Below are 16,770 nucleotides of genomic sequence, written 5' to 3'. Positions count from 1 at the left end.
TTAAGACTAGAAACCAATAACTCAAAATGGATTGAGAATCTAAATATAAGACCTACAACAACAAAACTCTTAGGGGCAAAAAACACAGGACAAAAAAGCTTCCCAACATTGGATTTGGCAATGCTTTCTTGTATATTTATTAAAAAGGTATTGGTAACAAAACAAAACAACACAAAAATAGACAAATTAAACTTCATGAAAATTTTGTGCATCAAAAGAGTCTCTACCCACAGAGTAAAAAGGCAACCCACAGAATGGGAGAAAATATTTGCAAATCATATATCTAATAAAAGATTACTATACAGAATATACAGAGAACTCATAAATACAAACAAAAAAACCAATCTGATTTAAAAAATGGGACAGGTACTTGAATAGACATTCTTCCAGAAATGACATATAAATAAGCCGTAAGCACATGAAAAGAGGCACATGAATAATCATTATAGAAATGCAAATAAAAACTACAATGAGATACAACTTCACACCCAGGAGGAATGGCTAAAACAAAACAAAAAATTGAAAACAACTTGATGAGGATGTTAAGAAATTGGAACCCTTGTGCACTGTTGGTAGGAATGTAAAATAATATAATTGTTATGGAAAACATGGCAGTACCTCAAAAAACTAAAAACAGAATTAGAAAATGACCCAGCAATTCTATTTCTGAGTATATATATCCAAAAAAAAGCAGGGTCTAGAAGAGATATTTGTACATCCATGTTCATAAAAGAATGATTCACAATAACCAAAACGTGGAAGCAACCCAAGTATCTATCAACGAATGAGTAAATAAGCAAAATATGGTATGTACATAAGATGGGATATTTTCAGCCTTAAAAAGGAAAGAATGTTCTAAACATGAATGAACCTTGAGAACATTATGCTAAGTGAAATAAGCCAGTTACTATATGATTTCCACTTATATTAGCTACCTAACCCTACTCAAAATCATAAAGACAGAAAGCATAATAATGGTTGTGAGGGGCTGGGAGGAGGGCAAAATAGAAAGTTATTGTTTAATAGGTATTGAACATCAATTCTACAAATGAAAAGAAATACAGGGATAGATGATGGCGATGGTTGCACAAAAATGTGAAATGTACTCATTACCACTGAACGATACACTTAAATGGTTAATAGTAAATTTTATGCTAAGTATATTTCACTACAATAATTTAAAAACAACAACTCATGGTTCTTAAAGTGTGGTTCTGATCGTTAATGTCATCAACAGTAGCATCACCTGGTAATCCATTAGAGATGCAAATTATTGGACCAAACCCCAGATTTACAGTATCAGAAACTCTGGGTCCAGTAGTAACCTGTTTTTAGGAAGCCAGAATTTGAAATCTGATAAAAATATTTAAAAAATATTTATTATAAAGCAAAATTAAAAGTAATAGACATGTTTGCCCTGGTCAGTATGGCTTAGTGGTAAGGGCATTGGCCGGCACACTGAAGAGTCTTGTTTGGGTTTGATTCCCAGTTACTGGCATGTACTGGGTTGCAGGTTCGATCCCTGGTCCAGATTGAGGCACATGCAGGAAGCAACCAATCAATGTGTCTCTCACCTCTCACCTCTCTCTCTCTCTCTCTTTAAAAATCAATGGAAAAAATATCATTGGTTGAGGATTAGCAACAACATAAAAGACAACATCTTTAACCCACAATGGTCAATACCACTCTATCAATCTCACTTAGAATATCTGTAATTTAAAGAACTTTCTAGCCTTAGAAATTCATTACTCAAACTGTCCCCTCGACCAGGAGTTCGACCAGCAGGCAGGCCGCCTAACAGCCCATGTCCCCTCCTCCTGGCCAAGCTGGCTGGACTCTACCCATGCACGAATTCATGTACCAGTCTGCTAATATATATATACTATCAGCTGATTTCTCAACAGAAATGTTGTAGGCCAGAAGGGAGTGGCACAAAATATTCAATGTGATGAAAAGCAAAGACCTTCAACCAAAAATACTCTACCTAGCAAAGCTATCATTTAGAATTGAAGATCAAATAAAGAGCTTCCCAGACAAGAAATATTACTACAAGAAATATTGAAGGGTCTTATTTAAGAAAAAAAAGGTTAAAAATATGAATAATAAAATGGCAATAAATATATATCTATCAACAATTGAATCTAAAAATCAAAATAAACAAACAAGGAATCTAAAGAACAAACTGATGAATAAAGTAGAATCAGAGGCATGAAAACATGGAACAGACTAACGAATCTCAGAGGGGAGGGGGAGGAGGGGGAAGAGATTAATCAAAGAACTTATATACATACTAGAGGCCCGGTGCACAAAATTCATGCATGGGGAGCGGGGGAGTCCCTCAACCCACCCTGCACCTTCTCCAATCTGGGACCCCTTGAGGGATGTCCGACTGGGATCGGGCCTAAACGGGCAGTCGGACATCCCTCTCACAATCCAGAACTGCTGGCTCACAACCACTCGCCTGCCTGCCTGCCTGATTGCCCTTAACCACTTCTGCCTGCCAGCCTGACCACCCCATAACCACTCCCTTGCCAGCCTGATTGATGCCTAACTGCTCCCCTGCTGGCCCAAATGCCCCTAACTGCCCTCCCCTGCGAGCCTGGTCCCCCCCAACTGCCCTCCCCTGCAGGCCTGGTTGCCCCCAACTGCCCTCCCCTGCAGGCCTGGTCCCTCCAACTGCCCTCCCCTGCAGGCTTGGTCCCCCCCAATTGCCCTCCCCTGCTGGCCTGGTCACCCCTAACTGCTCTCCCCTGCTGTCCCAGTCAGCCCTAACTGCCCACCCTTGCTGGCCTGGTCATCCCTAACTGCCCTCCCCTGCAGGCCTGTTTGCCCCCAACTGCCCTCCCCTGCAGGCATGGTTGCCCCCAACTGCCCTCCCTGTAGGCCTGGTCCCCCCCCAACTGCCCTCCCCTGCAGGCCTGGGTCTCCCCCCCCCCAACCGTCCTACCCTGCAGGCCTGGTCACCCCAACTGCCCTCCTCTGCAGGCCTGATTGCCCCCAACTGCCCTCCTTGCAGGCCTGGTCCCTCCCAACTGCCCTCCCCTGTTGGCCTGATCGCCTACATCTGCCCTTCCCTACTGGCCATCTTGTGGTGGCCATCTTTGAACACATGGGAGTGGCCATCTTGTGTGTTGGAGTGATGGTCAATTTGCATTATTACCTCTTTATTATATAGGATGATTAATCACAAAATAAATACAGACTTTTGGTGACAATATGTCAAATTTATAGAAAAGTATACCAATTAAATACAATCTTTAATCATCTTAGTGTAAATTTCACAGACTAACATACCCTTTGATAGTACTTACAATTCATGAATATAATTTCAGTTCAAGTGAATAACATTATTAGAACAGAAAAAAATTATTAAATCACTAGAGGCCCGGTGCACGAATTCGTGCACGGGTGGGATCCCTCAGCCTGGCCGGTAATCTGGGCCCATCAGGCAGTCTTGCTCATTCCTGATTGGGGCTGATCAGGGCCGGCCGGCTGGGAGGAGGGACTGCAGGAGGTTGGCCAGCTGCAGGAGATTGACTGTGGGAGCGCACTGACCACCAGGGGGCAGATCCTGCTTTGAGCATCTACCCCCTGGTGGTCAGTGCACATCATAGTGAGGCTGTAACAGTCACTTAGCCTTTCATATATACACACACACACACACTAGGGGCCCAGCACATAAAATCACACGAGACCCAGGACCCAAAGTCCCACGGCTCAGCGGGACCCAGAAAGAGTCCTGCGGCTGCTGCGGGAGGCAAAACCCAGAAAGAGTCTCACTGCCACCACCACTGCCACTGCTGTGGGAGGCGGGACCCAGAAACCCACCTGCCACCCCGGCGGGACCCAGAAACCCAACCACGCCTCCGGTCAAGTCCTCCAGAGTCAAGTCCCCACCCATCTGCGCGGCTCGCCGAGCATGCAACCTCCTGCTGATCAGTCGTTACGGCGTGATGGCATGATGACCAGAGGCTTTTTATATAATAGATAGCATATTCTTTACACGGAAATATTTCTAAAACAATTTAGTAAAAAGACTACAGCAAAAGTGAATGAAGACCAAATTTTACCTTTTCTGTATTGTAATATAAAGATTTCAAAGTAGTAAACAACGGTGGGCAGCCTTTACTGAAGTTAACTCTCAGGAACTTATCCATTAGCTCTCTAAATTTTTCACCTAGAAACAAAAGTGTACTTTGTTATGGTTTAATTAATGCAAACAGTTCTCAAAATGATTTTATAAATAAAAATCAATTAGGAAACAAATACCCTTCTTGCCAATTTTTAAACCCAAAAAGTCAGTTAGCAAGCATGATTTCTTGTTTGTTACCAGCAAAAAGCCTAACACCAAATATCTCATATGGCAGCTATAGTTTCCCTTAGATCTATGTTCAAAATATCTTTAAGGAACACTTCCAAAAATAAATATACAAAAAGACTATGCAGCTTTGAGTAAAAATATAGTCCCCACCCTAAATATAATCCCCATAGCAAATATTTTTCCTAATCTTAACGACCAGCACAGACTCAGTCCTATGAGCAGACAACTCATAAAGGACTCTGACGATTATAAAATGATTCTACTGTAACCAGACTATATTCAAGTAGCAGCCAAAATAATTTAAAAAAACTAAAGCAGTATTTACAAATGTTCCAAACCAACTAGTTATTTACTTGAACATTCATTCATTCCACAATCATCTACCAAGCACCTACTATGTGCCAGGCACCATTCCCAATACTGGGTATTAAAATTTAAAAACCATGGAACTTAACATTTCAGGGGTGAGAAAAACAGTAAGTAAAAGAACATGTTATTAGACATTAGACTGAGCCCTGAGGCATTCTAACATTAGAATTAAAATAAATGCCCTAAATGCCCTATTTGCAATATCAAGTAAATAATTCTATTACTGTTAAACCTCCCCCCCAAAAATTTTGGTATCACTTTTTGAAAGCAGATAAAAAACTGAAAAAGATATTAATATTAAGGCTCTAACTCAGATATATGAACTTTTTGACAGTATTAATATTAAGGCTCTAACTCAGACATATGAACTTTTTGACAGTAAAGGTTAATATATAAAGACATGTATTAGTCCACTCATTTAAAAAAAAATAAAAAGAGCTAGCTGGTATGGCTCCATGGATTGAAAATTACCCCATGCACCAAGAGGTCAGGCACATGCCTGGGTTACAAGCTCAATCCCCACTAGGGGGTGGGCAGGAGGCAGCTAATTGATGTTTCTCTCATCAATGCTTCTATCTCTCCCTTTCCCTCCTCTCTCTAAAAATCAAAAAAATATATACATTTTAAAAAGAATGCATGTATGTCAGAAAGGGTTTAACTGAAAGTAAGATTAAGAAAATGAACTCTCAAGGTTTCTTTATGAATCACACTTTAAAAAAAAAAGCACCAACCTGAAGTGGTTATTTCTATTTGTTATAACCAACAGTGCTAAACAAAATATGTATCCTCAATATAATTACATGTCATAAAATATAAAAGAGAAATTTAAATTTTATTGAGTGGAAAATTTATCAAATATAAAAAGTTACATTTGTTAACTCAATTTACTATAAAGACTGTTTTCAGATTATCACTAATCTTTTATGTGATCATATATAAAGTATAGGTCTTTTGAAAATCACAGATTACCAAGACAACACAAAATTTCTCTTTGGGTTAAATATACATCATTACTTCCTTAAAAATCAAAAGTAATTTCAGAAATCAAATCTTTCCAGCACATCCTCTGATATAAAGCAAAAGTTAACAATATTGTATTGTGGTAGACAGAGATGTTGTTGCTTACAGGAATATAAACCTCCACTTATTTTGTATGACCTTGCCCAAACAACTTGTCCACTAGAAACCTACCTTTCTCCACTGTAAAATGAGTGTAACACCACCATTAGCCTCAAGAGTACTCTTGTATGGTTCAAACAAGATAATAAGTATACAATAGTAAGCAGTGTGTATGACATATAGTAATCAATAAATGTTGTCTATCATTATATGCCTTGATATATGACAGCTATTGTATTTATATGGTTAATAATCTTTTCCATATTTGCTATCATCATCTACTGAAAAACAAGCATTTTATTTTCATGTCAGAGACTACTCTAAACTCCACTTCTTGGTCAAATTTCTCAGTCTATGCATATTATACTGGCAGATTTTATTTAAAACTAAAGGCCCGGTGCATTAATTTGTGCACAAGTGGGGCCGGGCCAGCTGGGGAAAAGGGACGCAGGAGGTTGCAGGGCTGGCCCCGCCCCCAGTTGGGGTGAGAGGCTGGCAGGGGGGAGGGGACGCAGGCGGTTGGCCGGCCCCACCCCCTGGTCAAACTCCTGGTCAAGGAGGCACTTTGCATATTAGCATTTTATTATATAGGATGTTGTCATATACTCAACTCCCAATCATCGTCAATATTAAAAGCCTCTTTTCCCGTTAAACTGTTATTTACTTATTCAGCTATGAGAAAAAAATGAGGACGCTCTTATGTGCTCAAAGAGAACTCAACTCCAGATACAGGGTTAAGTGGGGGGGAAAAAGAAAAGAAAAGAAAAAAAACAGGAGCAGAGCAATCTATGTTTGCTATCACTTTTGTACAAAAGGAAGAGAAAAAAAGCTATAAATCAACTTGCCAAACATATTTTTGTTTGTATATGCACAATGTATTTCTAAAAGAACACACCATATACTGGTAACAACAGTTGTCTCTAGGGAAGTAAACTTGGTAGCCAGGGACAGAGACAGTTCTGTACCCTTTGACTAGTATTTGAAACTGTATGAATGTATCAGCAAACAAGAAGCCTACAAACAGCTACTCAACTACTCATTCACTTATTGTACAATATCCAAAAATTACTATTACCCATCTCGTAGTTTTTTGCTTTAGGTATAAGAAAAACTCTTTCAACAAAATAATCTCCTTTCTTCCTAGTTATTTTTAAATAACTTGTTAGTACCCCCAGTCTTTCCTTTGTGGGGGAAAAACACCCATCAGTCATGGGCCTGTTTAGTATTACAGCTTACAAACAATCTGATTACATAGATGCTATGCCAATTCTCTCTAGATGTATAGCATAGATCCACATAAAAATTGATGTCTCCAAAATCACTATTACAATGATTAACATGAACATCAGTATCAGACTGTATCTAAATCACTGAAAAGTTATCTCAGACTGTATCTGAATCACTGAAAAGTTATCTATATATGTAAAAGGCTAATATGCAAATTGTTCCCTCGGGAGTTCAACCGGGAGTTTGAGCACTCGCTATGATGTGCGCTGACCACCGGGGGCAGCGCGGAACAAAGGGAGGCCCCGGCCAGCAGCTGGAAGGCCCCAATCAGCCCTGATCGCTGGACAGGCCAAGGGACCCTACCCATGCACGGTTTCATGCACCGCGCCTCTAGTTCTAAATAATGAAGCATGTTCTCACTACTAAACAGAAGTGATACTTATGTAACCAGATGAAGGTGTTACCTAACACTACAGTGGTAATATTACAACATAAAAATGTACCAAATCAATAATTCTACACTTTAAACTTCTACAATGTTATATGCCAATTATATCTCATAAATAAATAAATAAATAAATAAATAAATAAATAAAACAAAAATAAGAGAACAAAATTTGACTAGCATTCTATGTTTAATACTCTTGATTATCTCTTTCCGAGCTCTCCCTCACCTTGGCCAGTAAAGACTAATAAAACATGATGAACTGAACTAATTACTTTTAAAAGTAGCTATATCCCCACATTATTTTCACAGCACTTAAAATTTTAGGCTATTAAAACACCCCAGAAATTCTGCTGTGTTCATTATTCTGTATGTACTAAGCCTTCATATTTAAAAACTGGAAAGCCCTTTTTAAAAGTTTCACCTTGCATTTTGTTTTTTTAAAAATTATTATTATTACTAGAGGCCCAGTGCATGAAATTCGTGCACAGGGTGGGGGGTGGGGGGTATCCCTCAGGCCAGCCTGCACCCTCTCCAATCTGGGAACCCGATCACCCCTAACTGCCCTCCCCTGCAGGCCTGGTCCCCCCCCAACTGCTCTCCCCTGCAGGCCTGGGTCCCACCCAACTGCCCTTCCCTGCAGGCCCGGTCACCCCCAACTTCCCTCCTCTGCTGGCCTGGTCACCCCTAACTGCCCTCCCCTTCAGGCTTGATTGCCCCCTACTGCCCTCCCTTGCAGGCCTGGTCCCTCCCAACTGCCCTCCCCTGCTGGCCTGATCACCCAAAACAGCCCTCCCCTGATGGCCATCTTGTGGTGGCCATCTTGTGTCCACATGGGGGCAGGATCTTTGACCACATGGGGGCAGCCATATTGTGTGTTGGAGTGATGGTCAATCTGCATATTACTCTTTTATTAGATAGGATAGAGGCCTGGTGCACAGGTGGGAGCCAGCTGGTTTGCAATGAAGGGTATCCCAGATCAGGGTGGGGGTTCCTTTGGGGCGTGGGGCGGCCTGGGCGAGGGGCCTGTGGTGGTTTTCAGGCCGGCCACGCCCCCTGGCGACCCAAGCAGAGGCCCTGGTATCTGGAATTTATTTACCTTCTACAACTAAAACTTTGTAGCCTCGAGCGGAGCCAAGCCTCCTGCTCACTCCGTGGCCGGCAGCCATTTCTTTTGGGGTTTGTGTTCTTCTATAATTGAACTTTGTAGCCTGGAGCGGAGGCCTAGGCCAGCCAGGGCTGCAGAAGCTTTGCTTCCTCCATTGCCGGGGGAAACCCAAGCCTCCCGTTCTTTCTAGCTCAGTGGCTACCGCCATTTCTGTTTGGATTTGTTTACCTTCTATAATTGAAACTTTGTAGCCTTGAGTGGAGGCTTAGGCCTGCAACGGCACATGGAAAGCTTGGCTTCCTTTGTTACCGGAGAAACCCAAGCCTCCCTCCTGCTCTCTGTGGCTGTAGCCATCTTGGTTGGGTTTATTTGCATATTTGCTCCTGATTGGCTGGTGGGCATGGCTGGTGGGTGTGGTTTGTGGGTGTAGCTGAGTTAGGGTCAATTTGCATATTATTCTTTTATTAGGTAGGATTATTGATTTCAGAGAGGAAAGGAGAGGGAGAGATAGAAACATCAATGATGAAAGAAAATCATTGATCAGCTGCCTCCTGCATGCCCCCTACTGAAGATCGAGCCCACAACCCGGGCATGTTCCCTTGACCGGAATTTAACCCGAGGCCCTTCAGTCCACAGGCCAAGACTCTATCCACTGAGCCAAATCTGCTAGGGCTCACCTTACATTCTTAAGTCCAATCATGTTTTTTAGAAAAGCTCGTACTTGTTTGTGATAATGTGAGATGCCTTTCTAAAAAATGTTTCATATAAAAATATTTCTAGAAAGGCATATAAACTTCATGAAGTATTCAGCTTTTGCACAGGTACAATTAAAGTATGTGAACAATTTTATATATGCTCTCCAGAGCTTCATAAACACATGTATGCTATTAACCTCACAGTGACAATGACCTTTGAAGCCCATGCCATCAGGCCCCTCAACTGAGACCTATCATGTAAAACTATCCTTTTAGCATTTCAAAGAGAGACTTTCTCAGAGGATACATGATGATTCCACTTTAACCTAAACAGCACTTCACAATTAACAGTTGGTTCCAGGCTATCTTTCAATAAAAAACATTTCCTATCATTTACTGAGAGCTTTTAGCAAATGTTATTGGAAATTAAAATAAATCTAGGCAGTGTAAATTTTAAGCCCACGTTCCATAGAGGAGTAACAGAATTAAGAAATCTTATTTGTAATCTTAAAATTCTGTTTCCTTTCTTTTCATAAGAGGTGAATGCATCTGAAAGTTCCTAACTAAGGGAATATAACCTCTTGCATTGTGAAACATTAAGGCGCACCCTGAAATTGATTTTTTAAAAAGAAAGACAGAAGCCCTGGCTGGTGTGGATCATTTGGTTGGGCATCATCCTGGGCTCCTAGTCAGGGAACACGCCTGCGTACGGGCTACATCCATCCCTGGTAGGGACATGCAGGAGACAGCTGATTGATTTCGCTCTCACATCGATGTTTCTCTCTATCTCCCTCTCCTTTGCCCTCTCTCTGAAAAAAAAAAAAAAACAGTAAAAATATAAAATAAAATTTAAAAAAAGAAACCAGATAAAAACAGCCATCTATAGGATAGTTTCATTTAAACGAAACATCTAAAACAGGCAAATACACAAGTAAAGAAAGTAGATCAGTGGTTGCCTGGTGTTGGGGTACAATGGGCGAGGAGGGGAGGCGGAGGGAGGTTTAAAGATGTGGGTGCGAGTGACTGTTAATGGGTACAGATTTCTTTCTGGCATGAAGAAAATTTTCTGAAACCAAATAGTGACAATGGTTGCACAATTCCATCCTAATATATAAAACCCAGGGTCCATAACGTCCAAAACAACTGAAGGCTTGACCGAACACCGGAAGTCAGTCTTGCAGTCAGTGCTGGGTTGCCGTGGCGACCCAGCACTGACTGACACGGTGGGGGCGCGGCAACCCAGCACTGACTGCTGAGGGGGCTGCGGATTAGACCTGGAGAGGACCGAAGAGAGAAGCAGGGTCTGATCCGCAGCCTCCATGGCAACTGTTGATCAGCTGTTGCCTCTCTCTTTCTCCCCAGGCTTCGCCAGCAGCCATGCCTCTGTTTCTCTCCGGGCCTCCGCCGGGGCTGCTGATCAGCCCCACCTCCCTGATCAGGCCCAGAGATAGGCCTGGAGATGCTGACTGGCATAAAAACCAACAAATCAGAACCAAATCTGGGTGAACTGTGAGGAGCCATGGCTGCCTAGGAGGCAGAGCTTTTGACGCTGACTGGCATAGAAACCGAGCAATCAGAACCAAATTGGCCGCAGGAGAGGGCAGTTAGGGGTGATCAGGTCGGCAGGAGAGAGCAGTTGGGGGCAAGACCAGGCCGGCAGGGGAGGGCATTTGGGGGCAACCAGCCAGCAGGGGAGGGCAGTTGGGGGCGAGATCAGGCTGGCAGGGGAGGACAGTTGGGGGTGAGATCAGGCTGGCAGGGGAGGGAAGTTAGGGGCGATCAGGCAGGCAGAGGCAGTTAGGGACAATCAGGACGGCAGGGGAGAGCAGTTAGGGGCGAGATCAGGCAGGCACGGGAGGGCAGTTGGGAGCGAGATCAGGCTGGCAGGGAAGGGCAGTTGGGGGCAACCAGGCCAGCAGGGGAGGGCAGTTGGGGCGAGATCAGGCTGGCAGGGGAGGGCAGTTGGGGGCAACCAGGCCAGCAGGGGAGGGCAGTTGGGGGCAACCATGCCTGCAGGGGAGGGCAGTTGGGGGCAGACCAGGCCTGCAGGGGAGGGCAGTTGGGGGGGAGACTAGGCCTGCAGGGGAGGGCAGTTGGGGGCGAGATCAGGCCTGCAGGGGAGGGCCGTTGGGGGCGAGATCAGGCCAGCAGAAGAAGGCAGTTGGGGGTGAGATCAGGCCAGCAGAGGAGGGCAGTTAGGGGAGATCAGGCAGGCAGGGGCAGTTAGGGGCAGTCAGGATGGCAGGGGAGAGCAGTTAGGGGCGAGATCAGGCGGGCACGGGAGGGCAGTTGGGAGCGAGATTAGGCCAGCAGGGGAGGGCCGTTGGGGGCGAGATCAGGTTGGCAGGGGAGGGCAGTTGGGGGCAACCAGGCAGAGTCAGTCAGTTAGGGACATCAGGCAGGCAAGCAGATGGGTTAGGGGCAATTAGGTAGGTGAGCAGTTAGAAGCCAGCGGTCCCAGATTGTGAGAGGGATGTCCGATTGGAAAGGGTGCAGGCTGGGATAAGGGAACCTCCTCCCCCCGCCCCCCGTGCATGAATTTTGTGCACCGGGCCACTAGTGAATATAATAAAACACTAACTTGAACACTTCAAAAACTGAATTTTATGGTATATAAATTCTATTTCAAAAAGCTGTTTGGAGCTGGCCGGCATGGCTCAGTGGTTGAACACCAACTTATGAACCAGGAGGTCATGGTTTGATTCCCGGTCAGGGCATATGCCTGGGTTGCGGGCTCAATCCCCAGTGTGGGACGTCCAGAAGGCAGCTTGTCAATGATTCTCTCTCATCATTGATGTTTCTATCTCTCTCTCCCTTCCTTTCCAAAAATCAATTTTTTAAAAAAAAAGCTGTTTTGTTTTGTTTTTTAAGGAGATAACAGAAATGTGAGCCTAAGTATCTTCCATAAAACATTTTATTAGGAAAATGCTCCTCCCTGCACAGTATATTGAATCTTGGAAATTCACAATGCATACATTATAAGTTCTAAGTCCTATAGAAACCTGACTGTTGTGTTTAACCCAGTTTCCCAAACTCACTTGACTGAAGAACAGTCCAATACACCAGTACCCTCCCCACAAACCCTACTAATATCCACTTGGACTTAATGTTCCCTGGAAAACATTAGGAAAATCTGCTCTCAGTATGTTACAAATATAAAACAAAAAAGAGTATTAGAAGAATATTATTTATCATTTGTGGAACTGAAATATACTAGTGGAAATATTTTAATACATTGATATCTACTGTCTAAACCAATACATTTCTAAGAAACATTTCATATCTTTTGTAAGTCAGTCAAATAAAATGCTTTTAATTTCATGAATTTTTTAAAAATAAAATTATATCCTAATTATTTAAATAAATATTTCCAATGTAAAGTAGAATTCATTAGAAAATATACTCCCTCCTTACCCCATGCCTAGAATATGTTTAACTTATATTAGCTTCCTAGGATCTGGCTTGTATCAAAAGACATGCCAGAGGTTCCAATAAATAACTCATAACCTATAACACTTCCACTAAAAATTTAAGATGACATTTTTAAAAGGCAAATTTTTCTATAAAATCATCAAAAAGATATCAACTATCTAAAGAACTAATGTACTTTTTACCTCCTATACAGACCAAATGTGAATGAGTTTAGCTACATGCAACAACCTGAATCAAGGTCATTAATATACTATTGTTCAATAAAAGCAAACCACAGAATAAAACCATAGTACTCCAATTTATAAGTACAAAAGCAGGGCTTTTGGGGGGTTTTGTTTCTGAGCATATAAAATATATAGAGCTCGGAGAAACCAAGATGGCGGCATAAGGTAAACACCTAACTGTTGCCTACCACAACAATTTTGAAACTACAACTGGAAAACAGAGCGCACACCGTCCAGAACCACCGGAAAGCTGGCAGAGTGGAAAACCTACAACTAGAGAAAAAAAGAGAGGGGACGCTGAGCCTCAGGAGCTGTGGAGGTGCGGAGATCCGTGAGCGCGGAAAGGGCGGGCGGCTGAACACACGGCAGGCTTGCTCACAGCGCGCGGAGAGGGAGGGCAGCAGACGCTGCATGGCTAGCTTTCTCGTTTGGGAGAAAAGCAAAACCTCCCGACTGCCCTGAAATCCAGCTGCGGTCGGGAAGAAACTGGTCTGTTTGGCAGCGGGCAAGGCTCGAAAGCTGCCTTCTCGCAGAGGCTCAAAGCCATTGATTAGGGCACCGAGAAACCGATGTTCTTAGGGCGGCGCGGACGGAAACCAAGTTTGTCTGCGCCATTCTGAGACTCCGCCCCATCCAAGCTGAGCACAGCCCTCCCAATGACTGGATTTCTCGTTCGGGAGAAAAACAAAACCTCCGGTCTGCACTGAAATCCAGCCCCAGCTGGGGAGAAACTGGTCTGTTAGGCAGCAGGAGAGGCTCGAAAGCTGCCTTCTCTCAGAGGTTCACAGCCATTAATTCGGGCACGGAGAATCCGCCCCTCTTAGGGTGGAGCAGACGGGAAACCAAAGCTTGTCTGCGCCACCCTGAGACTCCGCCCCATCCAAGCTGAGCACAGAAGCTCTCCCAGCGGAGACACTGCTGATCCTCACAGCCAACTGGCTTGGAGATCAACTCCCGCCAGTGATACCAACAATCCCAACCACTCTGAACTCCAGTTTCTGAGGACACTCGGGGGACCCAGACGCCTACGGGACTCTCGGCCGGTCTGAGAGTGAGAGTGACTATTCTGTTGATGTGGACGACACCAGATTTCAACCACTCTCATAAGGGACACATTCAAGAGGCAGACTCAGTGAGCACCAAAGCCCTACTGTATCTCCAGCACAGCAATTCTTCCGTTATAGACACAGCAGGCCCTCACAACCAATTGGACCGGAGGTCAATTCCTCCCAGTGTACCAACAGCAATCAGGGCTTTTAACTACACCAAGACTTTCCACTCAGCCCACAAAGGGGAGTACCAAGAGTGACCACCTAGAGTGATTGGGGAAGCTGAGCTACTGGCCCCTGTAGGTCACCGACCACACAAAGCCACTCCATCAACACAGGGAGGCAGCCAAAATGTGGAGACATTGAAGTATGTCACAAGTAGGAGAGATAGATGAAAGCAAACTAATGGATGACACAGTGTTCAGAACCATATTTATAAGGTTACTCAAGAATCTTCTAAAAACCGCTGAGAAACTTGAAAAGACCTTCAAGGACCTTAATGAGAATACCAAAAAAATGGAAAAGGACCAGTCAGAAATTATGCATACACTGTCTGAAATAAAGAATATACAGAGTAGACCACCGCACCCGAAGAGTCAAACCAAAGATCTGGAATATGAGGAAGAAAAAAACACCCAACCAGAGAGGCAGAAAGAAAGAAGAATCCAAAAGTGTGAGGATAGCATAAAGAGCCTCCGGGATGGCTTTAAGCGTACCAATATCCGAATTTTGGGGGTGCCAGAAGAGAGAGAGCAAGATACTGAAAACCTATTTGAAGAAATAATGACAGAAAACTTCCCCCACCTGGTGGAAGAAATAGACTTACAAGTTCAGGAAGCGCACAGAACCCCAAACAAGAGGAATCCAAAGAGGACCACACCAAGACACATCATAATTAAAATGCCAAGGACAAAAGACAAAAAGAGAATCTTACAAGCAGCAAGAGAAACACAGTTAGTTACCTACAAGGGAGCACCCATACGACTGTCAGCTGATTTCTCAACAGAAACTATGCAGGCCAGACGGCGGGAATGGCAAGAAATATTCAAAGTGATGAATAGCAAGAACCTACAACCAAGACTACTCTACCCAGCAAAGTTATCATTCAGAATTGAAGGGCAGATAAAGAACTTCACAGATAAGAAAAAGCTAAAGGAGTTCATCACCACCAAACCAGTATTATATGAAATGCTGAAAGGTATTCTTTAAAAAGAGGAAAAAGAAGAAAAAAGTAAAGATAAAAATTATGAACAACAAATATCTATCAACAAGTGATTCTAAAAATCAAGTGAATTCAAAATCCGAGGAACAGAATAAACTGGTGAACATAATAGAATCAGAGGCATAGAATGGGAGTGGATTGATAATTCTCAGGGGGAAAGGGGTGTCTGTGTGGGGGGTATGGGAAAAGACTGGACAAAAATCATACACCTATGGATAAGGATAACGTGGGGGTGGGAACCGGGTGGTGGGGAGATATGGGGGAAAAAAGGAGAAACAATTGTAATAACCTGAACAATAAAGATTTATTTAAAAAATATATATAGAGAGAGAGAGAGCTCTATAAAAACAATGGCATGATAAAACCAACTTTCAGGAAACATGTCAAGTCTGAGGAGAGAAGACCTTCAATAGGAATGGTGATATTCTTATCTTTAACATGGTGGGTACAAAGAGCTCACAACTCTTTCTTTGAATTTATTTTCTGAAATTATCCAAAACTTTAAAATTTCTACCATGTAAATCATAATACCTCATATAAAATTTGTCATCAACTCCAGGAATTTCATTTACCTTCTAAAATGGCATTTAATTTTTAAAGTCACATAAAAAAGATAATTTTATATAATTATTGATACATAAAACCAACATATAGCTATACACTGAACACTCTTATTAACAGATGCATAATAAATTCATAACTGACCACTCCCACCTCCAAGAATGGTACAGATGTAAAATGTAAATTGTGCTGAGTAATTTTAACAAATAATTATTAGTGTTACAAAGATATGCTAATATTACCTGGGACAAGATTCAAAGGCAATCTTCTAGGTGAAATTGCTCTGGGGTACTGCTTACTAATTTCTTCATAAATCTGAAGCCTCTCTTCTAAAGTGCCTATTATCAAAAAATATATGTGAGATTCAAATCAAAACTTGTATCTATCATAAAATACTAACAAACTTTAAAAATTCTAAGAAAAATTAAATTAACAATGTTAAAGCTACTCTAATTTTTGTAAGAATGACATTAAAAAGTCTGTGCTGGTGAAATAGTATAATTAGTAAACAACCATTTTAAACCCAATCTCTGGAGAAATCCAAAACTTCTTTTAGTAAAACATATTGTATATGCAACTCAAATCATACACACACAAGACGCAAATACTCAAGATAAACTACGATTGCCTTGTATTCCTTAGTACACAACCCATGAAAAAGAAAGTGTTCCTTTATAACAGAGATTTTAAACCAGAGTGCAACAAGAGGCACATTGGTGTGCTGCAAGAATTTTTAAAACATGCAATACCTGACTATTTAGTCAGGGGCACTGACCTCTTTTCCCTTAGATTGTCAAATAGAAAAATTACAATAGCCAACACAACAATAGCCGTCCAGTGTGAATGAAATAAAAATTATACCTATTTTTTTGGTCAGATCGGCAAAAAATATAATATACATTTTGGTGTGCCACAAAATTTAATAATTATGTGTGCCATGAGATTAAAAAGGTTGAAAATCACTGCTTTATAACATATCTTACATGAGCTCACTAGCC

At 42.4% G+C, this 16,770-nt stretch overlaps 1 protein-coding gene across 4 annotated transcripts in view; it reads right to left on the bottom strand.

The window, feature by feature from the left end:
• Nucleotides 1–16,770, bottom strand: part of NAA16 (N-alpha-acetyltransferase 16, NatA auxiliary subunit) — an 85,475-nt gene that overhangs the window by 36,343 nt on the left and 32,362 nt on the right. For all 4 annotated transcript variants that reach the window (XM_079778857.1, XM_079778858.1, XM_079778859.1 and 1 more), the window contains 2 exons: nt 16,015–16,110; nt 4,071–4,177 (listed from right to left, as the gene is read on the bottom strand). In XM_079778857.1, coding sequence (XP_079634983.1) covers nt 4,071–4,177; nt 16,015–16,110 — 203 coding nt within the window. The remainder of the gene's footprint in view (nt 1–4,070; nt 4,178–16,014; nt 16,111–16,770) is intronic.

Source organism: Cnephaeus nilssonii (assembly GCF_951640355.1).
Source record: "Cnephaeus nilssonii genome assembly, chromosome: 8".
Taxonomy (NCBI): domain Eukaryota; kingdom Metazoa; phylum Chordata; class Mammalia; order Chiroptera; family Vespertilionidae; genus Cnephaeus; species Cnephaeus nilssonii.
The sequence above is the reverse complement of the archived record's forward strand: the minus strand, read 5'-3'. Positions and strand labels throughout refer to the sequence as shown.